The sequence below is a fragment of the Pygoscelis adeliae genome, unplaced genomic scaffold (assembly GCF_000699105.1).
Source record: "Pygoscelis adeliae isolate BGI_AS28 unplaced genomic scaffold, ASM69910v1 Scaffold116, whole genome shotgun sequence".
Classification (NCBI taxonomy): domain Eukaryota; kingdom Metazoa; phylum Chordata; class Aves; order Sphenisciformes; family Spheniscidae; genus Pygoscelis; species Pygoscelis adeliae.
The window spans coordinates 2,074,864-2,097,682 of record NW_008825080.1 but is presented as its reverse complement, the minus strand read 5'-3'; the positions used below and the strand labels follow the sequence as shown (position 1 = coordinate 2,097,682).

Genomic DNA, 22,819 nt, shown 5'->3' with positions numbered 1-22,819 from the left:
ATGGCGGACGCGTTTGGGGACGAGCTCTTCAGCGTGTTTGAGGAGGACTCGGCCGCCGCCGCCTCCGGCGCCAAGAAGAGCAAAGGGGGCGCCACCGAGGGCGCCAGGAGACCGGGGTGAGGGCGGTGGGGTGCCGGGGGAGCAGGGCCGACGGTGGTCTGGCGGCTGAGCTCGGGCCGGACCGCTGGACCTGGCTTCTGCCAGCGTGTTTGAGCTCCTGAACCCCCTCGGGACCGAGGAGTCGGTGCAGCCTAAAGGGACACGCTTTCCTGGGATCCCTGGCCCCAAAGCTGTAGCCAGCCCTGGTGCAGTGGGCGACTGGGGAGCACGGGGACCTGGGGGCACGCTCATCCGGGAAGAGATTTGGAAACCCATGGCGGTTTTCGTGGGTGGAGTTACCCGGGTTGTGCTCTGTTGGTGGTGCAGTGTGGGCACTGTTGCCCGTAGGACACCTGATTTCTTTTCTGAAAATAGATACATAAACCAGGCAAACTTTAAATTTTTTGTTTATTTATGTTGCAGAAAACGTTCGGAGGAAAAATCTTCAGTAGCTCCGACAGGGAAGCCCAAAAGGGAAGTTGAGGTTGATAGTACCGAAGATGCCGTTTTGGGAAAGAAGCCAAAATTGGAAGATGTTGTATCAGAAGATGCTAAGTAAGTGCCCAGCTTAATGTGTAAGGAAATCATAGCAAGACATATTGGTTAGCTATATGCTAATTGTAAATAGTCAACATCAGTAGCTTTGCAGTGTTTTCATACAAAGATGAATTTGCATATGAAGTTGATTTTCCATTATCTATATAAGTGATGATGTGCTGGTAGTACAGCTTCGGCAGTTACAAGCACTGGGTCTGTTTAAAATAATATTGCGGACAGATAGGCAACTGCAGTATGAAATGTTCATGTATTTGTGGTTACTGCATTTGGATCGGTAGTTCTTGGTCAAAGCCACTGTGTTGATTTCAGGCATATAGCAAGAGATAAGCAGTGAGGCACATGGGAGGAGGCAGGCTTGCTGTGTAGCACACCACTGAAAGACAATTGGCTTGGGATACAGGAGGAAGAATTTGACCAAGGAGACAGAAATAAGGCTTTTGAAGCATGTAAGATTATAACTGCAGCAAATATTTGGAATCTTAAGTACTTTTAAATTTGAGTACAAATGGCAGGTATTTGACATGGAGAGGGGGATATACTTGGACATGTCGACAGCTGGGGCGATAAGGCAGCTGAAGGGAAGCCAGAATGGCATTTCTGTGCTTTAGGATCTGCATGTCTCTCCCTCTTTTCTTTCCAGAACTTCATGATGGGTATTATGAGGGGTTTTGAAAACAGATTGAAGGGACAATGTGGGTACTTTTTCAGCTTAGTGTATCTTAAGAGATTCTTGGGAACTTTGGAAGTTTATGTTGGTTCAGAAAATGATTAGGAGGGTTCATGGAATAAAAATTCTTCCAGAGCTGCCAAATACAGATGTGTACCTCCTAGCTCAAGATGCAGAAAACTCTACTAAAAATTATGTACTTGCTGTGTTCTTATACTTTTCTCTGGGTGATGTATTACTGACTTCTGTGAGACAGAATTCTGGTCTGGATTGTCATTTGGTCTTACATGGTAATTTTTCCTAAGTTCAAGGTAAGATTTTCTGTGAGAAAGTCATGAGAAGGCTTCTTGGAACACTGTAAACAAAGGGTACCTGTATAGAAGCAAAACAGAACCAGAGTCAACGTTTTAAGTCAGTTGCTGTGATAGTGGTCTCAGCAGAACGTATACTTGCCCACAGTAGCTTACTAAGTATGTTAAAACTGTCAGAAAAAACGCTTTTATGCAGTGAGACACTAGCCCCTTCTCGTGGCCGGGAGAAAAGAGACTAGTAAAGAAAGGAGGGGTCTTGTCTTCAGGCAGCTGCTTGGGATGCTTCAGGCTGCTGTTATTCAGTGTCATGACTAGTAGCAGGTCTTGAATTTTGCTTTGTTGTATATTGAAAAAGGTCCCCATTTCATCAGAAAACTTCATGTGAACAAATGCGATCCAAGTACTGTTTTGTGGTGTGAGTTTTTAAGGTGTTACAAATCCCAAAGCAGTAGCTAAAGTAGATTCATATAGTAGCAAAATTTTAACACTTACAGGTATTCTTAGTCCTGGTAGTAGACTCTGCCAACTGTCCGTTTCAAGTTTGTGCATCCTTTTTTTAATGTTGCAGTTAAAGTAGAGGTGAAGTTCAAGATTTTCGCATTTATAAAGAAAACAGGATTTTTAAATACCTTTTTGGCAATCCTAACTCATATGTTTTTAGTCTGGCAGACCTGATGCCTCAAGTAAAGGTGCAAGCTGTGGAAACTGTTGAAGGTTGTACACATGAGGTAAGTGCAATGCAAATGCACATGAAAAGTATAGGCTTGTTTCATAGAATTATATGTATTACTGCCAGTATGATAATATTGTTTATTGCACTTGTATTTATTATATCATAGGATCATAGAATCATTTAGGGTGGAAAAGACCTTTAAGATCATCGAGTCTAACCATTAACCTAGCACTGTGAAGTCCACCACTACGCCGTGTCCCTAAGTGCCACATCTACATGTCTTTTAAATACCTCCACGGATGGTGACTCAACCACTTCCCTGGGCAGCCCGGTCCAATGCTTGACAACACTTTTGGTGAAGAAATTTTTCCTCATGTCCAATCTAAACCTCCCCTGGTGCAACCTGAGGCCATTTCCTCTCATCCTATCACTTGTTACTTGGGAGAAGAGACCAACACCCACCTCGCTACAGCCTCCTTTCAGGTAGTTGTAGAGAGCGACAAGGTCTCCCCTCAGCCTCCTTTTCTCCAGGCTAAACAACCCCAGTTCCCTCAGCCACTCCTCATAAGACTTGCTCTCCAGACCCCTCACCAGCCTCGTTGCCCTTCTCTGGACACACTCCAGCACCTCAACGTCCTTCTTGTAGTGAGGGGCCCAAAACCGAACACAGTATTCGAGGTGCGGCCTCACCAGTGCCGAGTACAGGGGCACAATCACTTCCCTAGTGCTGCTGGCCACACTATTTCTGATCCAGGCCAGGATGCCATTGGCCTTCTTGGCCACCTGGGCACACTGCTGGCTCATGTTCAGCCGGCTGTCGACCAGCGCCCCCAGGTCCTTTTCCGCCAGGCAGCTTTCCAGCCACTCTTCCACAAGCCTGTAGCGCTGCATGGGGTTGTTGTGGCCAAAGTGCAGGACCCGGCACTTGGCCTTGTTGAATCTCATACAGTTGGCCTCGGCCCATCGATCCAGCCTGTCCAGGTCCCTCTGCAGAGCCTTCCTACCCTCAAGCAGATACATTATTTCATGTTATATTTAAGGTAGAACAGGCTTGTAAAGAGTTTGAGGTCTGTATCCGGCATTGAGCATGCACAAAATGCACTTGAAAAATTAGTAAGGTATCTTACCAGAAGCAGTTTGAATGATATTTGCAATAAAATGAGTGATTGTGAAAGGCTCAATGATAATGTTGCTAGGTTTCCATATTTGAAAGGTACCAAGCACATTCTGAGTACTGTTGTTGAGGAGGAAAACCTACTGGTTGTTAAAATAGATCTGTGTTCATAATGCAAGCTAGGTGTGCGGCAGTGCATTGAAATATTTTGCTATTCTGGTTCAAGAATGAAAGGCTTTCTTGTAAGGCTGATTACTGTTGAAAATTACATTTTGGTAAAAAGGGAAAAAAGTTTTTTTTATGTAAAAGCAAAATAATGAAAACTATCCATTTTCAAATTGTGTTAATAGATATAAATACAATTTAAAATATGAAAAATCAGAAGTATTTCTATTTGATTTATTTTTTTTAATATCCTTTATCCAAAGATGATTGTCAGAAAGCATTTCTATGAGAATTAAATACATAAATTTTAACTTCCTTGTACTTTTGTGCTCATTTTCTTTTCTGTGCTGTCTTCCAGAACTAACTCAAGTTAATTAGGGTCACATTCAAAGACCTTGTATGATTAGACCTTTGTAATGAAGGAACTGTATGTACAGTTTATGATACAGATTTTAAAGCCCATGCATCTGTGCAATCTTTGTTATCTTGAGATGTCTGGTAGAGGTTTGCCATTACTTAGTAACTGAAGAGAGCTTAAATATTTGGTATGAATGAATGTTAGATATTGGCCAGGAACAGGAACTTTACCTGACTAAGTACATTGTCCTTGGAAAGGAAGTGTTATCAATGTGAGCTGAGTAATTGCTTCTAACGTCCATTGGTCAGAAGCCATGACTCTGTCTTGGCCTTAAGGGCTAATATTCCAAGGTAGGTGAAGCAGAAATATTTCACACAAGACAGTAGGGAGTATCAGAGAGGTGAGAGAAGGAGCATTGTTGGGGCAGGAGGACAGAGAGGTTGGTTGAGGAACTCCGAGAGGAAGGAAGGAAACCTTGACATATGAGCTCATAGAAACAGAATAATAGAAATTCGAGCTAGTTTTCATGCACTTTACATCTCCTGCCCCAGCTCTTCATAGCTTGCCATGTCACTGTAGTGGACACCAAGAATTGTGCAACTGTTCTAATTTAAAATGTATTTTATAGGTTGCACTTCCAGCAGATGAAGACTTCACAGGTCTGAAGCCAAGAACTGGAAAAGCTGCAAAGGTATGTGATAGATTGCATTTATTTTTCTTTTTGCATATGCTTTAGACAGTAGATGAGGGTAGAGGGAAAAATTATGTACTATGTAAGTAAGGCTTGGAAAAAAGTATCTTGAAAAGATGGACTGTTGTAAGTAAGATTGGTGTTTCTATGTTTTAAATTTGGTAGCATAAAATAGTGTGGTTGAATGGGGTGGATACGCTGTTCTGATTTCAGTTCTATTCTACAACATCAGGTGGTGGCTTCAGTTGTACACTGTAGTTTTTCTTCCTAAATTAGTAAATTAGAGACAATTCAGTCATCGGGGCAAGATTTTCATTTGATATGAGAACAAGACATAAGCAAAGATCTTAGGTGTGGTATTAGATAAAATTATTTAAATACAAAGTCATTGCAAAATACCGGATTAAGATCAGTTGAAGTTACAAAAACATGCAGGATTTAATTTCTGCCTGTAATTTGCGCACTAGATAAGTCACAAAATTAATTAGATACAAGTAACAGTCTGTGTTAAAAATATGTAATGTTTTTGCCTTCTTTCTTTTTAGGAATATCCATTTATTCTTGATGCCTTTCAGAGAGAAGCTATTCTTTGTGTAGATAATAACCAGTCTGTGTTAGTGTCGGCTCATACATCAGCTGGTAAAACTGTTTGTGCAGAGTAAGTAATTTTCTGACAGGCTCTAATAAGAGAATGGTGTGATGTTGTGTGGTTTTGTTGAACCATCAGTAGCTGTTGTGTCTCAGTTTCTTGATACAAAGTTTGGACCATCAGTGTTAGAATTGAATTGAAATCTCTTGAATATAAAAATTACTTCTTTCCTCTTGTTTAGTGGGTAGTGAAAGGCTTAATTCGTGTTTAAGCTTACCTTTTATTTTTAAACAATCTGGTTTTGTTGAGATGTTATTGTATAGATTGAAAGGAAAGTTTCTGCAATACAGATTTGCATGAATTTAGAAAAAAATACCTTTGTTTTCTAGACCCTGTCTATAACTAATAAGGAGTTTCTTGTGTGTTTTCTTTGCTTTGTCAGAAGCACTGGTTTGATTTAATTTGCAACTTGGTGTTTATCGGGCAATAAATGTTTAAAAGGTAGCGTATGTTTTTTGTCAGGGTTTGGTCTGACAATGGAGTGGCTTTGCTGACCTGAGGGGAAAGTGAGAGGTGCATGTAGATATATTAGAGCATGCGTTCAAATAATAATAGTTTGTCATGAGACAGAGACAATTAGATTTTTAGATTAAACTAGATGTGCTCTGATGTCCATAAAAATCAGTTAACTTGTTGTCAATGATTTGTCGCTCTCCAAAGAGGCATACATAGTTAAGATTGCACTGAACTTAATAATCTAGATACGAAATGCTTCATATCATTCTACCTGAATTGCATATTTTATTTTATTTTTTTAAGCAGAAGATTAGAGGAAAGTAATACTCTGAATGTCTTCCTGACAACTTTAATATGTACAATGTTTGAATACAGGTATGCAATTGCCCTGGCTTTGAGGGAGAAACAGCGTGTGATATTTACGAGTCCAATTAAAGCTTTGAGTAATCAGAAGTACCGTGAGATGTATGAAGAATTTCAGGATGTTGGTTTGATGACTGGGGATGTCACCATTAATCCTACAGCTTCTTGTCTGGTAATGACAACCGAGGTAAGATCAGACATTAATTCTTGATCTGCCTGTGTTTTCTTCTACCCTTTTTTGACTGAGAAGGTCTGATATTAAATGATTGAAGTTATCATAATAAGCCCAGTTAGGGTAGAAAATGTTATAAAGTTCATTATGCCTCTCTCTAATGTTTTAACCTTTGGTTATTGAAAAAGTTAGGTAAATCTCTGTAAATTCACGCTTTGGTACTCTCAGTCAGGAACTTTCATTCTCACATGGAGAAAGGCAGAACTTAATTTCCGGAATGCTCGAGAGACTGAGTTTTCTTTGGATAGATGTGAAGTACTGAAAGTCAGTCAGACTTACTGAATCCTGTAGGGTCAGTATTTTGTTCTAGGGAAACAAAACGGGGAGAGGAAAAGCATTGAGTGATAGTTGAGAGGTTCACGCTAGATGCTAGTACTCCAGGAATATACAGCTTTTCTCCTTTGGTAACAAAGTACTCTTGGCACAGTTTTGTCATATTTCTGTCATAGATATCTGTCCAGCCATGAGTTGGAATTTTCCTCTTTCTGTCTTTATCTCAAAGGAGTAAAGAGTCTTACAGAGAAAACTCTGGTAGGGAAGAATTGGGTAGAGAGACAGGATGACTTGATTTCTGACAAAAGATTTCCTCTTAATCACAGAGGGGTTACCTATTAACACGAGGGAAGAAGGCGGCTTGGCGGAAGTAGATCTGTAGACCTGTAACACATAGGGTGCCACATAGAGGCTGGGAGAAAAATAATGTTTTTTCTTTCATGTTCCTTCACTGTTACTGCAGGGAAACCAGTTCATCTTGTAGCATGAGATTTGTTAGATTGGAATCAACTTGGAAGGCATCTCACAGCCAATCTTTAAATGCTTTTAAGTTTTGTGCAAAATAAGATTTCATATTGCCATGTAAATGAGAACCAAAAATTCTGGCAGTTTCTTACTGACATCTCTGTAACGTGTGACTGTTGTTATTTCATGTGATGGATCTCAATTTTTTTTTCCTTTTCTAGATTTTGAGAAGTATGCTCTACAGAGGTTCTGAGGTTATGCGAGAAGTTGCATGGGTTATTTTTGATGAAATTCACTACATGAGAGATTCAGGTATCCTATATGTACAATTTTTCTTTTCAAGAATTTTTTTTTTTTCCCCCAAGAACAAATTTTTTTTCTTTTGAAGAATTAAATCTTCATTCTTTCTCTTAAAATCAGTCATCTTTGTGCATAAATCATTCAGAATTTGTTTTCTACTATGTAAGAGAGTTATTGTGTCACAGTCTGCATTTTCTTTGCCAAGGCAAAAGCCACTTTGAGGGCATTTGATATACCCCATTTGTTTAGGGGAGGCTTTTTTTAGTTTTTGTTTTATTTTGTCTTTAAGCACGCTGTTCTTTGGCCTCGGAGGTGAAAAGTAGGCATTAATCACATAAATTTCCCATGTGACTTTTCCATTTTCAGAACGTGGTGTGGTTTGGGAAGAGACAATTATTTTGCTCCCTGACAATGTTCATTACGTGTTCCTTTCTGCAACTATTCCAAATGCCCGTCAGTTTGCTGAATGGATCTGTCATCTTCACAAACAGGTAATGTTTCTGATGTTTACCTCCATCCTTGTTGTCTTGTGACATAATACTGTCTCTTTGGTTGATGAGAACGGAACCTGTGAGCGTTTTTTTAGTCATCTTCTTATTGCTTATAGATGATGGTATAGATCAGTCCTGGCTTCTCGGGTTGTACTCCTAGCTTTTGCAGCTGTACTGGCTGTTGGTTCTACATAGCAGCATTAAAGCTGTTTCTTTAAAGTTTATTTTCCTCACTTATTTAGACACCAGCTTGATTTCAACAAACATTCTCAATTATGAGACACAATGAACGTGCTCTGATTTTCAGAGGGCTGATAGACAAGAGGTTATTTGGAGAATTTGAAGAGCTCTGTAAAAAGGCCATGCGGAAATCAAAAGTAAATCATAAATCCATAGGAAATACTATATATGCATGCAAACGAAGTGAGAAAAGAGGAATGTAAGAAATCTATCCTGTCCCGTAAACATTATTTTATTCTGTTTTTTTAAGAGATGCTTTTGCAGCAAATAATATGGGAATTGGAATTAGGGAAGTTAATATCCGCAAGAGGTTGGTCCAATTTTAAACTTTGAAAATACCCCAGGGATTGATTCTTGTGTTGTTTGTGATGAAAGGAGTGTAATATAAAAGATGTCAGTTTAAGCTTGGCACAAAACCTTGACTATGTTTTGCAGAACACTAGACTGTGATTTTTTTTAAAGCAGATTTATGTAATAGTTAATGTTTTAAAGGAAGTGTTTAAGAAAGAAAAAAACAAAACTAGCTTTCTCCATGCATTAAAACCTTAAATGTTTTTTAGTGTCTACTGTGTGCCTTTTTTAGGTGGTGTAAGAAATACTGCAGGCTTTTTTACAAAATAGAAATTAACAGTTTTTCCTTTGGTTTTAAAAGGTGTTAGGATTTTTGAGTAATAATACAGAAGGAAATATTACCTGTCCTTAGTTTTTGTGTTCATGAGAAAGAGTTTTTGTAGCCAACTTGTGTTCTTCTAAAGGATTTGCAAACTTCCATTTTCTTAAGCAACGTCATTAGTACAAAATCCATATTCAGGAAAGAACATTTGTTATCTTAGTGTCTGTGAGTCTTGCTATTAAAATACATCTTTCTAAAAGCCAGAAAGTAATGTATTGGATTTTCCATCAAGCAAGTGTTTTTATAATGCAATTAGAAACATTAAATATTTATGTGTATGTTGTTCTTTCTTTATAGCCTTGCCATGTGATTTACACCGACTACCGACCTACTCCACTGCAGCATTATATATTCCCAGCAGGAGGAGATGGACTCCATCTGGTTGTTGATGAAAATGTAAGGAATATTCAGTTTGTTTGAAAGATCTTTTTCCTCGCATATCAGTCACGAGCTTGATCTCTTGCAAAATTTGGATTGGCTATACAAAGGATGTTTGTGTTAAAATGAAGTACAAATGGATAACAGTGATCTCTGAATTGCTGTTAGATTTTTGGAGTCTTATAGAAGAGGTTGGTCTTATTATCTAATGTCATGTAGTCAGCTGAGTAATACTTTGCTGAGATGTCGTAAGTGCCCTCATCCTTGCTTTGTTTTCCAAAGTGCATGCTGCTTTCTGTAAATCTGCGAAGTAGCTGATGTTTCTTCTACTGTTTCTCACGCAAAAGAAAATGTGGTAGCATCTAAATTTTACTTCAGTTGAGGGGGCAAAATATTTTTGTGTCTTTAGGTGATTTTGAAGTAATGACTTGTTTAAAATCCATCATTGGCTTGCACAGCAGTAGCTAATGCCATCAACAGTAGTACTGCACTTGAAGCTAGGTCTTCATTAGGCAGTGTAGCTTCATGTAGACGTTCCTAAAAGTCAGTTTTGGTATTGTCATTCAGCAGGTCTAGCATGGTTGATGGTGTGTGTGGTGGATAGAACAATGAGTAGTAACTTCAGAGGCACCAATGTAATTCTGAGCTGTCCCACTGACCTAGTAAACTCACTTGCTAGCTTATGCATTGTTTTTGTCCTTCTGCCTGTAAATATGGGGTAATGGTACTGGCTGTGCAAAGCACTAAGTATTTTTCAGTGGGCTATATAAGAAGTAATTGCTTACAAAGGTTGTGTTTTATATGTAGGGAGATTTCAGAGAAGACAATTTTAATACAGCAATGCAAGTGCTTAGAGATGCAGGAGACTTAGCAAAAGGGGACCAGAAAGGCAGGAAAGGAGGAACAAAAGGTGAGTTTGAATCACATTCTAAAGTAACTTTTTGTATAATACAACAAAGTTGTATGCAAGTTGTGCTTGTGTCTCAATTATTCCATAAGATACTTTTTTGCTAAAATTATATTTAAATAAATGTAATCTCTCTGCAGGTCCTTCAAATGTTTTTAAGATTGTGAAAATGATCATGGAAAGGAATTTCCAACCTGTGATTATTTTCAGCTTCAGTAAGAAAGACTGTGAAGCCTATGCACTTCAGATGACAAAGTTAGATTTCAATACAGGTACAGATAAATAAAATACAGTTTTATTCACAATTGTAGTTTGATGTGAAATGTTACTCTGGTTAGATACTTCTATTTCCTTTGGGACTTTTTGTGTAAAAACAAATGAAAAATACGTATTGCTTTTTTATTTACTATGCCAGTACATCAGGCTATTTTCAGTAGGAAACTGTTGGTGCACAGAGAGTACTTGGTCATCACGATGTTGAATTGTTCCACTATTTTAAACTTCATTTCTTTCTCCAAAATCCTGTTCACTGTAATAATAGCACAAGAGTTCCTAGAAAATTCTATCTATAATGGGAGAAGACTGATCATAACAAATGTATCTCCCAAAATTTTCATATTAAGTCCATTAGAAAAATGAGTATTCTCTCAAAGTCAAAACAACTGTATAACAAACCACTAGACTGTTCTTTCTCAACTATTCAGTCCAGTTTTTTTTCTTTCTTTCCTCCACCTTCTCCAAGAAAAACCCTAAAGGGGTAAACAAAGAAGATTTTTTCATCTTGGATTAAGACCAAGCTTGGAAAATAAGTTTAAGTTCATTGCTTCTTGGAAATGTCAAGAGTTGTTAACAAAATAAGGAATTTTGTGTTTGTGAACTGTTCAGGGTTCTTTCTTGCGTACTTACTCCAATCTTTGCATGTTCTGGTTCAGTTTTGCAAAATAATGCAGCCGTTTCTGTCAGAAAATGTAAAGATATGCACAAGTGCAGAGATGCATTTTTGTATGTTTTCTTCAGTCATACCTTTTAAGATACGTTCTTGATACTTGTACTGCTTAAGTAGAAAGGGTGTAAACTCTTTAAATTAATGGGGAAGAGGAAGAGCCTCTATGTTCATGCAGACACAGACTAGTAGGTACAATAGAAACAGGGCAAAGTTTATGAAATAGACAGAAAATACATAAAACTGAGAAATCCTGAGCTTGGAAATAGCTGAAGTTTGGATTATTCTGCCACATTTGTTTTGTTTTCCTTTTCCCTGAGCATCTACTTCTGGCTACTGTTAGGCTTCTTCAGGCTTACGTTCAAGTTTTGATCATTTGACCCGATGTGGGTGGTTTTGTGTAGACTTCACGGTCTTCCATGCTATTTTTATTGTAAACTTTTGTAAGTATTAGAATGTGGTAATGCTTTATTTACATATGGTACTAGCCTTCTAGATTTTGTAATAACTTACAAATTGCCTTCTTAGATGAAGAAAAAAAGATGGTTGAAGAAGTGTTCAATAATGCAATTGATTGTCTGTCAGATGAAGACAAAAAGCTTCCTCAGGTGAGTGGATATTGAATAGGGGTAGCTGCTGCTCTCCTGTTCTCTGGCTATGGGTCTTTTATAGTGGGTACAGAAATCATAAACTGGATATTGTCATTCATCTCCCCGGGTTTTAATATCTCTTGCATTGCTCCTTGGCATTGTGAAATAGGACTCCGTGATTAGGATTCCTTCCAGTTGTGATTCCAGCAAATGACATACGCCAAAATTAACCATGGAATTCCTACCCTGTGTTTTATTTTTTTCTAATTATGTTTTTAAGTAAACATAAGGGCTTATAAAGAGATACATCTGAGTTGAAACTGTCTGGTAATAGTTCAAATGAGAATGCAGTATGCACTTTATCAGGTATTGACTGCTGAGCCTTTCAAAAAGTTGAGTTGGTGCATCTGCATTCTAGTTTATTGTATAATGACTAAGCATAGTGACTGTCTTTACAGTGCAAAAATACAAGCTTCTAAATGGACAGAATATTACAGGATTCAGTACTTCCGTAACAAATACTAAAACTATAATTTCTTTCTACCTCTCTATTTATTTCTGTCCATCATTTCTTAGTGTAGTGATCTTTATTGTGAACATGACAACTTCTCCTTGAAAAAACCAACCATTTAATTTTTAGCCATGCCTGCTTGCTTTGGATTCCACATACCTGTTTTGTTCGTAAACTTGAGAAAAAGGTAAAATAGGAATCCAATATATAAGGTGTTATGTGCTGGGTTTTTTTGTAAGCTTATACAGTAAGTATGATACAGTGGCATTATATCCAAGTAATTTGTTTTGGTCTCTGTGGACAATGATATCTCAAAAGCATATTCTCAGAATTAGGTTTGGGGTGGTAACCAAGTGTTAATAGAGTGTTAATGAGAATCTTTGTTTTCAAAGAAAAAAACAGAGGCAAAGCTAAGTTTATGTAGGTATTTGTTTGAAGCATAACATTTTTAGAATTTAAGAGATAAATTCGGTCATATACAGCCTGAATTTCCTTGTATGGCTCTCATAGGTGCTGACTTCACTGTTTTACAGCACATATCAATAAGTGGAATCACTGCAACTAAAATTGAAACAAAAATATCTCATGCATACCAGGATCACTATTTCCAAAAATGATTTTAAATGAGGCTTTTTTTTTTTTTTAATAGAGGCAAATTTAAATACTAACTGCATGTGTAAATTACGGCATAGCTTCACAGTTGGCCTAACCCAATTTAAGACTAGCCTATTGAAAAGATTGGCCTCTGGCTTTACCCTTCATATCATTCCTATTTCTAACTGGAAAATAATATTGAAGGAGTATTTATTGTCTTTAAAATCAGGAAATAGTGAATTACATGAACACTAAGGGCAGTGTTGAGGTTTTCCATACAGGTTTTATTTTTCAGTAATGAATATTAAAATTTGCTTACTGGTCTTTATGTGTTTCTTCCCAGGTTGAGCATGTACTTCCTCTTCTGAAGCGAGGAATTGGTATCCATCATGGTGGTCTGCTTCCTATCTTGAAAGAAACCATAGAAATTCTTTTCTCTGAGGGCCTAATAAAGGTACATATTTCAAGGTTTTTCTCTGTTGTGAATACACAGTTAGTAATCCTGAAAGAACGAGAAGTATGTCTTAGCTCAGAATGTACACTAGTATTATAGTGGCGATCTGCTCCTTTGACTGAGAAAGGAGAACAACTCATTGCACATGCCAAACTGAAAAATGCTTTGTGTTTTGAATGTGATTCTATGCAGGAAGCATAAGGCTTAGTACTTAACCAAAAACTTTTTTTGAACATCGTGTGGACCAGTAAGTAGGCAATTTTAAAAAGAGCTACACACATATGAAGGGAAAGGCTCTGTTCTGTGGATCTGCATACTTGGGTTCTACAGATGCACACGGCACTGCTGGAACCCTGTAGCTGTTCCAGTGGCACAGGTGTAATTGGTTCCAGCTCCCTTCCCTTGAGAAATGCAAATATTTTCATAAGTGCCTCCATCTTTATCTGAAAAAACAATTCTTTAAGCTGGGGTTTGTGGTTTTTTTTCTCTCTATAAGGAAAAGTTTGTAGTCTTTAATACTTTGCCTAAGATGTCTTATGTTAGTGCACAATTACAGGGCTAGTTTTAAGTGTTCCAGGTTTTATTCTGAAGTATTTAAACTTACAATGTCTAACTTCAACATTTTTCTTCAACTGTTTTATGATATATTTTGCTCCTATAAATGACTGTAGACACTTACCAAGCTGTTTGTTGGTTGTCCTAAGGGACGTACATTCGGAAAAATCTAACCTTAGATGAAAGTTGTGGGGGGTTTTTGGGTAGGTAACTGCTATTTTCTTCTTGCGAAGTTCGAATGTGGAGATTAACTATTACTTTTCATTAATATAATTTGCACCCCCTTGTGTTTTCTTTTGGAGTCTTTCACATGGTCCCATATAACTAGTTTTCATGTATTCTCAGAGGAAATAAGGGAAGGGGGAAAGAATGATTTTGGTCCAGTTTTTAAATACTGAATGCGCCTGTGTTCCTGTGTACCTGTACATAAGTAGTAAAATCTGGAGAGGTTTTATGTGGCAATCTCTGACTATTTGCACATTTGCTTAAGAACCTTTGTTTTTGCTTGCTTAACTTCAGTCTGTTTATTTAGGCCTTATTTGCAACAGAGACATTTGCTATGGGAATTAATATGCCAGCCAGGACTGTGCTATTTACAAGTGCCAGCAAATTTGATGGAAAAGATTTCCGATGGGTAAGTGAAAAACAGTTTCTGTAGAATAACTGAATTACATTATTTAAACCTTATTAGGATTAAATTTACTTCTGACATACCTACTTCAATGTAGCAGAAAATATTATTTTCTTTCAAAAATCTTTCTTTGTTCACTAATCCATTTATAATTAGTGTACAAATTCCTGAAGAGAAGATTCCTCAGATTATGCATGAGATTATTTATTTTAATAGATACAGCAAAAGGGTATCAAACACAGGTTAGCGTGGACATTGGATTAGACTAAGACTTCTGCATAACTTGTCCAAAACTGTGAGACCCAAGCATTTTCTTCAGTGTCAGAGGAATGTGGAGAATAAGTGGGCTCAGTATCATATAATGATGATTAAATTTAGGTTTTAACAGACCCAAGAAAGGAGATTGTTTACCTCAGGGGAGTATTGATTGTTCTGTTATACCAGAGTATTTTGGGTAGCCCACAGAAAGACAGAAATGTGCAGAGAAAATTTCTGAAAGTTTTTCAGTACCTCTCTCCAGACAGGTTCTTAAACAGCTGGAAAACAAATGATTTTTAAGTTTTAAATATTAAAACCAGATATGTCATTCACATGTAAATAATAATAAGACTCTACAAGTCATCACAGCAAAACTTTGTAAATAAGTGTCATGGTTCATCTTTCAGAGATGGGAAAATTGTGGTAAACAGGACAAGTGACTTGACCTGTGCATTACAAAGTAAACATCTCTTCAGTCTTAGTTTGGGCTGTTCAGTTTCACAATTCGTTCAGTCTGATTGCATGTGCCTAAGATATATGTAAGAATTAGCTACCTTTGAGGTATCAGATACGTGGAACTCCTGCTTTTAAAATGATATAGCACAGTTTCCTTAAGTGGTTTTTGAGATCTGACTTACAGTGAAACTCAGGAGGTTGCTGGGAATGCAAGTTCCACAGATGACAAAAAAACCCTGTTTTATAACTTACTGAGACATAGGGAACCAGTTATAGCTGGCTCTTGTCCATGTCCCAGTTCTTTATATAACCTCTTCAATTTCATGGTTAGTAGGCATGGAAATACTGCTCTTGCTAGGTATCAGTATTTTAATGTTACACTTGAATCATTAGAATGAAATGATACATTATTTGAAGATGGTGAAGATGCATTATCAGTATGTTGAAGATGTATTATATTTAAATAATCTCTACCATGCCCAGCAACCTCCGTTACATAAGACATTATTAAAATGTTTTTTGTGCTTATTAAAATGATGCACCGTGTTATGGAAATCACTGTAGCTATGGGACCGTTAGTTAACTTAGGCTGCTGACATACATTATTCGTAGTCATGGATTTATATCTTAGTAGCTTAATGATCAATTATGAGTAATGAATTCAATCTGTGAAAAGTTCATGTCTTAGATAGCTCTCCTTTGCTACTTTTTATACATCGTGGTCATTTACTGTATAATTTTAAATAGCACTTTATATGTTCTTGCTATTTTTCTAATGCTTGTTAATTTTTTTTCTTGTTTTATCCTAGATATCCTCAGGTGAATACATTCAAATGTCAGGTCGTGCAGGACGCCGAGGTATGGATGACAGAGGAATAGTAATTCTTATGGTGGATGAAAAAATGAGTCCAACAATTGGCAAGCAGCTTTTGAAGGTAGGAGAGAAGCTAACTTTTTTTTATCCTCCCCACTAAGGTTATTCTCATTTGAATAACGTAACATGTAAAATTACACACGTAGAACAAAAAGTATGTAGATCATGCAGGTAGGAGATGACAACTCCTAAAAGAAGTATGGGCTTTCACTGAATTCATACTAAAGCAGGAGTTTCTATTGTGAAACAAAATTAGAATACTAGTATCATTCTTCTATGTATAAAAGAGATCTCAGGCAGGAGAGGTAGAATTATATCCTGTTTTCTAATGATATCACTACTACTGCAATATTCTGTTTGTTTCTTGCTGTCTACAGTCAGTTCAAGGATATTGCTGAACTAGAAAAGGTTTGCTGAGCTTTCACAAGAATTGTTAAAGGCTTCGTTCTGTGATGAAATAAAACTTATTAATGGACTTTTCAGTGTAATAGACAAACTGGACAAATCATGCAAAAAATGAGGTACATATGATAAATAAGAGTGAGATGGTTATCAGTGAGCTAAAATTAACTATGGAGAAATTGATAGTGCTTGTAGGAAACTCGGTTTGGAAATCAAGAGATGGAAAAAACCACTCTTGTGGTTGAGATGGGCATTCGATTGTAGGGCTTCCCAAACTGTAATGGAAGTTTTTACAGATTATTACAATAATACCCTCTTGCTTTATAATTTGAATGTGAAACATTACACTCATTACACTTCTATTTAAATTCCATGGAAAAAATCACCATAATGAAGCATAGTGTTCTGTTGTATGTGTTGCCTATCTTAGGCTGCTTACATTAATTGTGCACACCTGTTAAAATTGAAAACTTGGGGAGTTACTCTGCGTGCTATTCAGGAGCTTGTAGACTTGGTACAAATAGCAGGTCATTTATGTTAAAACGGCACTTACAGTATTATTAGAGTTTGTATACATCGTGGGAATCATCTTAAGTCAGTATCAGGGTATGTTAAGAAGCATGTTATTTCTTGCGAAAAAAACCCATATTTCTCTGCTTTGTTCAGACAAATGAAGAACAAGGGGAAAAATATGCACATGGCTGCTCTTAGTTTTGCAGATGTGGATTCTTTGTTGTGTATCTTGCTCTGTCAGCGCTACCTATTAATTCATAATAAATGTGTACATTAGATCACTGTTACAGGTGGTGTTTAGCTTCCTGAAGTCAGAATTCTCATGAATGCTACATTATGGCTAACTAACCAGAAATTAGTAAAATAAGAAATTTCAAAAGTATTGGAACTCATTCATGTATGGTAGCATTAGGTTTTGAAATTATTTCTTAGTCTTGATTCGATTTGTCTTTTATCAGTGGAGTGGACATATATTTATTTGTTTACATGCACACTTAACGTGTACTTTTCTGAGATGTGTGAAGACTCTGGATTTTTATGAGTTTTTAAGACTATTTGAAAAAATAGATGTAATTTTGTGGCATGCTTATTTAAATAAAGGCTTTATACCTTTGTACTTCCACAGCTGAAAAATTAAACAGCAGGAGATACAAAATTAGAGAAGAAAAAAAACCACTCCTTATAAATAGTATTAATTTTGTGTGCTTGTAATCTGTAGTTTATGAAGAAGATCCCACAAAAGTTAATTTATATGAAATAATTGTAAATAGCTTGACAAAAATTGATATTTCAATTATTTATCTTCAGACTTTATGAGGTTACTCTATAAGCTCAACTATTCAGAAGGGGTTTTTTTAAGTTTGTAAGTTCAGTTGTTTGAGAACTATAGAACTCAATCTGTGTGAATTAAGATGAAAAAAGGAAATAGTAGATCACTGACTTTTTTTTTTTATATCATCTCAATTTTTTTGTGCAGATTTTAAGGAAATAATAAAGAATATTTCCTGTATTGAAACTATAAGCCCTTCAATGTTTTTCTTCCTCTTGAATTATAAGGAAACAAAAGGGAAAAATAATGGCAACATTTTTGCTTTCTATGTTATCTCTTTGTTGTTCTCCACTGATCTAAATAAATTAATGTATTTCATTAATTTTTCACACTACTTCACTTGTGAGCAAGGACTGAATTTAAGATTTCTTTGAAAAAGATTAGAAGGGGCTTTAATGAAGGCATTGATGCTTCTGTAGCTTCTGTAAGTATTCAGCCAGTTGCTGAAAAGGCAGTAATTTATGAGATGAGCAGTACAACATAAAAAATACTTCTTATTTTCCTTTTTAAATACAAAACACTTAGAGGAAATTTCAGGTCAAAACAGGGCAAGAATGTATACAGGCTATTATTGCTTCAATATTCACATTTTGTATTCATCATTAAGTGTGTCTGAATTAGGTTTTACTTACTGACTGAGAGTGTCTGTAGTAAGATCATGATCATGTCTTGTGGTAGTATTTTGCTGCCACATCAAGTATTGAGGCTTTGCTCCAGGATAAGCTGAAGATTTATAGGGAAAACTTCAGAAGACATAAATTAGCCATATTGAGAATGATAGGACACTTTCATAGGACATTTTTATCATAGCGCTTCAACCCTAATGCATGTCTGATACAAACAATTTCCTGAATACTAGAGCAAAACGTCTAGGAATAATGTCATTGGCTGCCTAACACTGCGATCAGTGAAGTGAGAGCTACGAGCATATTTCAGTACCAGCAATATTGCTGCAGCTGTGCTGTTTGGCTGTGGCACTGTTCATTGCGACATTGTGTACAGTACGTCGAACTTAAATTCAAAGTTCAAATCTTAGATGGAGTTCTTACAAGGATATTTGTAAATATTTCTTAAACTCAGTAACGTACATTTGTCTTCTGCAGTGTAATTAGGTTTTTCCGTTTATCCTTAGCATTTATTTGACCACTGAATATTTAGTAAACTGGTGACTTGCACAAATCTGTAAAACCAAATGCTTACAATATGGTTGGATAGCCTTCTGAAGACAGTAAATTATTGTTTTACATTTGCATAATACTAAGAAACATTTGATGGGAAATTTTTTTTTGTTTCCTTAATTAAAATCTTTAGCTACATTGTGTTAGTTTAGGTAGGAAGTGGAAAGCTTCTCCTTGACGCTAGGTGGCCTTTGAAACCAGAGCAGCATCTCTCTAGCTGGAATTTAGCCATGTTACAAACATGTATTCGTACAGAGACAATTGAGTTACTGAACAGTGGTAATCTGTTATGTCTCTAAAAGACAAAAATTTTTAGCTAATTATGTTACAGAAATGAATGATTGTATAATGAAAGAAACTGTGCTAATGTAAGTAGGTTTTTGAGCCTTGAATTTGAGTGTATCAGTTCTTTGCATCTACTTATTCCTTCGCAGGAGAAGTTAGATGGACTGAAAAATCGAAAGAAAACATTCGTCTAGCCAGATAAAATATACAGTATTATGCTTTCCTTGTCATTTGTGTATGGAACATAAAGTGCCCTGATGCCAAGCTGTAGGAGATATTCCACTAGCTACATCTGGCTCTTTGGCAGGGCCGCCTTTTTTAGAGTTGGCAGTACTGTGCTTATTTGGCCTGTATGCTGCTATTAGAAATCTGTCTGGTCTTTTTGTATTTTATTTTGACTCTTAGGTTGTTTTATTGTACTAGGCAAATGAACAGGATAGCAATTCAGACAGTTTAATACTTTTCTCTTTAACTTCCTGCCTGTTTGCACAGCTCTCATACGACCACTGTGCAGTTGTTGGAAAGGTTCTTAATTTTGAAAGGGCAAGTTGTCATTCCCTTACAATTGAGGCAGCATCATTAGATATTTTGTGTTTTAATCATCTGCTATGTATCACATATGGCTGTTCCTTTCAGACTCCCAAGTACAAAGAAAATTCTGTTCAGCGTGAAAAGCAGTGTTTACATAAAAATAGATAAATTTATGCTGATTGGCAATAAATGTAAGATTGGAAATGGTGAGGAGGTGATGAGGAGCTTCAGTTGCTAGAAGAGGAAGTTTCTGGAACAGATGCTATCTGATAAAATTGCTGGAAGTTAGTACTTTTGCATAAGCATAGCTACCTGTCTGCAAAAAGAATGAATAATAAGCCTTGGGCACCAGTGTAATTTTGTGTGGATTTCTGACATAGAAAGTGTAACAAGCAGCTAAAACTCTTGCCCAGGTTGTGAGAAATGCCATAGTTATGTAATACTATAAAAAACTGTGATAAATCAGAATTCAGGAAAAACAGTGGTTAAAGGAAGGAAATACTGTTTTACGCAGAAGTAGTTCACTTAATCTTTGATTGTGAGGTTGCCTGTTCCTTCTTTTGGCTTGTCTGGCATTGACTGATAGGCTGCAGATCTGGTCCTGTATTGGTCTTTCTGTGTTTCAAAATAAATACGGGTGTGTACGCTCCTGAATTGGGTTGAAAAATAGTAAAACTTAAAAAATTACCTAATGTAAAACTATAGGTTCTGTTGTTTGAGTGGTTGGGTTTTTGGGTGCTTTTTTGTTGCTGTTAGGGAAATGTAGGACAGTCCAAAACTGTTGTTAGTCTTTGTTGCTCTTTAAAATACCCATATACATTAACATCATACTCTTGAAATTATCAGTGTGTTATTCTTCAGATGATCTCCTTTGACTAACGTATAGAAAATCCTTCTAGTGAATGGGAATTTTTTTTCAGGTGGTAAGATTTATTCTGTTACACTGAGTTCTCATTTTGCTCTTACAAACTATACTTAATTTTTACTGTATGATCAGGCAAGAAGCACGGAAGTAGAGCATCAACAGAGGTCCTTTTTGCAAATGAAGTGCTTAGCACTGTCTGAAGTAAAGAAGTGGAGGTTGTTAGCTATGCATGGCTGCCACAGAAGGCAAGAACAGGGAGCTGCTGAAAAGCTCTATCAGGAAGCTCAAGGTACAATCAGGCTAGAGCGTAGCGCGCAGTGTTTGGCAAAATTGCAGCACAAGCTGCTTTGACTAGAGGATAACCTGATACAATGTCTATGAATAATGTTTTCTTGTGCAAAATGTGGTGGCCTGTATTGAAATTGGTATGGAATGGTACGGCTTACTACTTCACTTTTATGATAAAGACTCCGCTGAATCTTTAGTACTGCTGGTTGTCCACCCCTTTCAAAACTGTACTGTGTGCAGATTTTCCATTTACTTTTCCCTAAATGCTTTAAAGATATTTTTAGAGAAGCAACCTGGTATTTCAGTTAATTTCCCATAACTTGTGAATGAGTAGTAACAGCTTTCCATTTAATCTTGTTGTTTGGGACTATGCACAAGACAGCAGGTGAAGCCTTCTAGTGAGACTGTCTTTCATCAGCATTCAGTCCGTCTGCAAACATCAGCTTAACATGCCAGCTTGATTATACTATTGCACTTTGGTTTCACTTAAAGCTTTCTCATGTGGAAAAAAAAAAAGCCTCAGGATTTGAAAAATTTACCAAAGCCTAGTTTGGGAGAGAAATAGACTGGAAGTTGTCACTAACACTTGTTGGAAAAGCCATTGCGAAATCTAAAGAAATAGATTGTCACTAGTGGTTTGAGGACAGTATAATGTTCTTTTTAATCTAAAGTTCTGTCATAGGTCAGAATCTCAATGAAACAAAAATTCTGGATACCTTATCAAAATTTAGATAAAAATAATTTTAATGTGAAATTTTTATTTTTATTGTAAACTGCCAAACTTTTGTTGTTCTTACGAAGCTTGCACTGCAGAAATTTTCCAGGCTTCAATTCGGGAAGGTACTTAACTTCTAACTTTAATTTAAAATCCGCTTGAAGTCAAGAAGATTTTAGCATGAAATCATGGGGAGTATTCAGCTGTTTTAAGGGAAACAGGTATTCAAATGCCATCGTGAATAGGGTCACAGTTTTGTAGATAATCATGCAAGCCAGCAGATAGAAGAGGACAACAAATAGTTCTTCTTCCTGATGTTTGCAACCAAAATGTGGGAAGATGGGGCGCATCAGATGGCATGTAAAATGGTTAGTCACTCCTGAACTTCACCTCAGGCTTTTTCAGACCCAGTAGGACTAAGCTAACTGGTATTGTTTATTAGTTGTGTTTTCTGCTTGTTAATACCACAAGTTACTTGAAGTTTTATTAGGTCAGTCTGTGGAAAGCAGTTTCCCCCAAACTGACAGATTTTTGGGAAATTTTCTTTTACTTTGGTAAACTCATCACTACAAATATAAATATGTTTTGACTGATTAAGCTAGATTTTTTTTCTTTGCCTTCTTATTCTTAAAACAGAAGAAGTAAGTATGAGATGAACAGAAGACAAAGTTCCTTTTTTTAATTTATTTTTATGTTAACTTTTTGTAGAAGTATATAGTCTTTGCTAGGGCACACGTTTCTTTTAAGTTAAAACATACTGCATATTTACTGAAATTATAAATTGTCACATCACTGACCTGATACCTGTAGTAGCAAATCTGAAACCAGTGAGTCTTGAGGATCTCGGCTAGCTTCTAGTGCAGATAGAGATGCCATTTGGGTTCTTCCATTTCAGCTTTCTTTGCGTTCATCCAACTTAGAAGGAGCAAAGTTATTCTCTCAAATGTATTATACAAATACAGTTATAGTGTTACCAGGCCAACTCAGATCTAAAAGAATCATTGCACAGTGTGGTGTTGAACACATTACCTTTCCTCCCACCATCCATTTGTGTTCTGTGCAGAGCAATTCATGTAGCAATGCTATGATCCTGGTTTGGGGAGGGCCAATTTTTAAATATTTAAGTTAATTTAAAGTATGATATTTGTGTTGTATAAAATATTTGTAAATTTTAAATATTTGCGTGAGAGTTTAAATATTGCTTTGTTAAGTTGGGATGCCTTGGTACAAGTGTGTAGGGGCTTTTGTACATTTTTCTGTGTTCAGTTCAGAAAGAAGACAAAA

At 36.6% G+C, this 22,819-nt stretch overlaps 1 protein-coding gene across 2 annotated transcripts in view; it reads left to right on the top strand.

Annotated features, from left to right (window-relative positions):
* Nucleotides 1-22,819, top strand: part of SKIV2L2 (superkiller viralicidic activity 2-like 2 (S. cerevisiae)) — a 50,692-nt gene continuing 27,873 nt past the window's right edge. For both annotated transcript variants that reach the window (XM_009326934.1, XM_009326933.1), the window contains exons 1-15: nt 1-116; nt 523-654; nt 2,297-2,363; nt 4,574-4,636; nt 5,182-5,294; nt 6,117-6,291; nt 7,296-7,386; nt 7,741-7,865; nt 9,076-9,174; nt 9,964-10,066; nt 10,204-10,335; nt 11,535-11,614; nt 13,045-13,155; nt 14,243-14,344; nt 15,865-15,990. In XM_009326934.1, coding sequence (XP_009325209.1) covers nt 1-116; nt 523-654; nt 2,297-2,363; nt 4,574-4,636; nt 5,182-5,294; nt 6,117-6,291; nt 7,296-7,386; nt 7,741-7,865; nt 9,076-9,174; nt 9,964-10,066; nt 10,204-10,335; nt 11,535-11,614; nt 13,045-13,155; nt 14,243-14,344; nt 15,865-15,990 — 1,635 coding nt within the window. The remainder of the gene's footprint in view (nt 117-522; nt 655-2,296; nt 2,364-4,573; nt 4,637-5,181; nt 5,295-6,116; nt 6,292-7,295; nt 7,387-7,740; nt 7,866-9,075; nt 9,175-9,963; nt 10,067-10,203; nt 10,336-11,534; nt 11,615-13,044; nt 13,156-14,242; nt 14,345-15,864; nt 15,991-22,819) is intronic.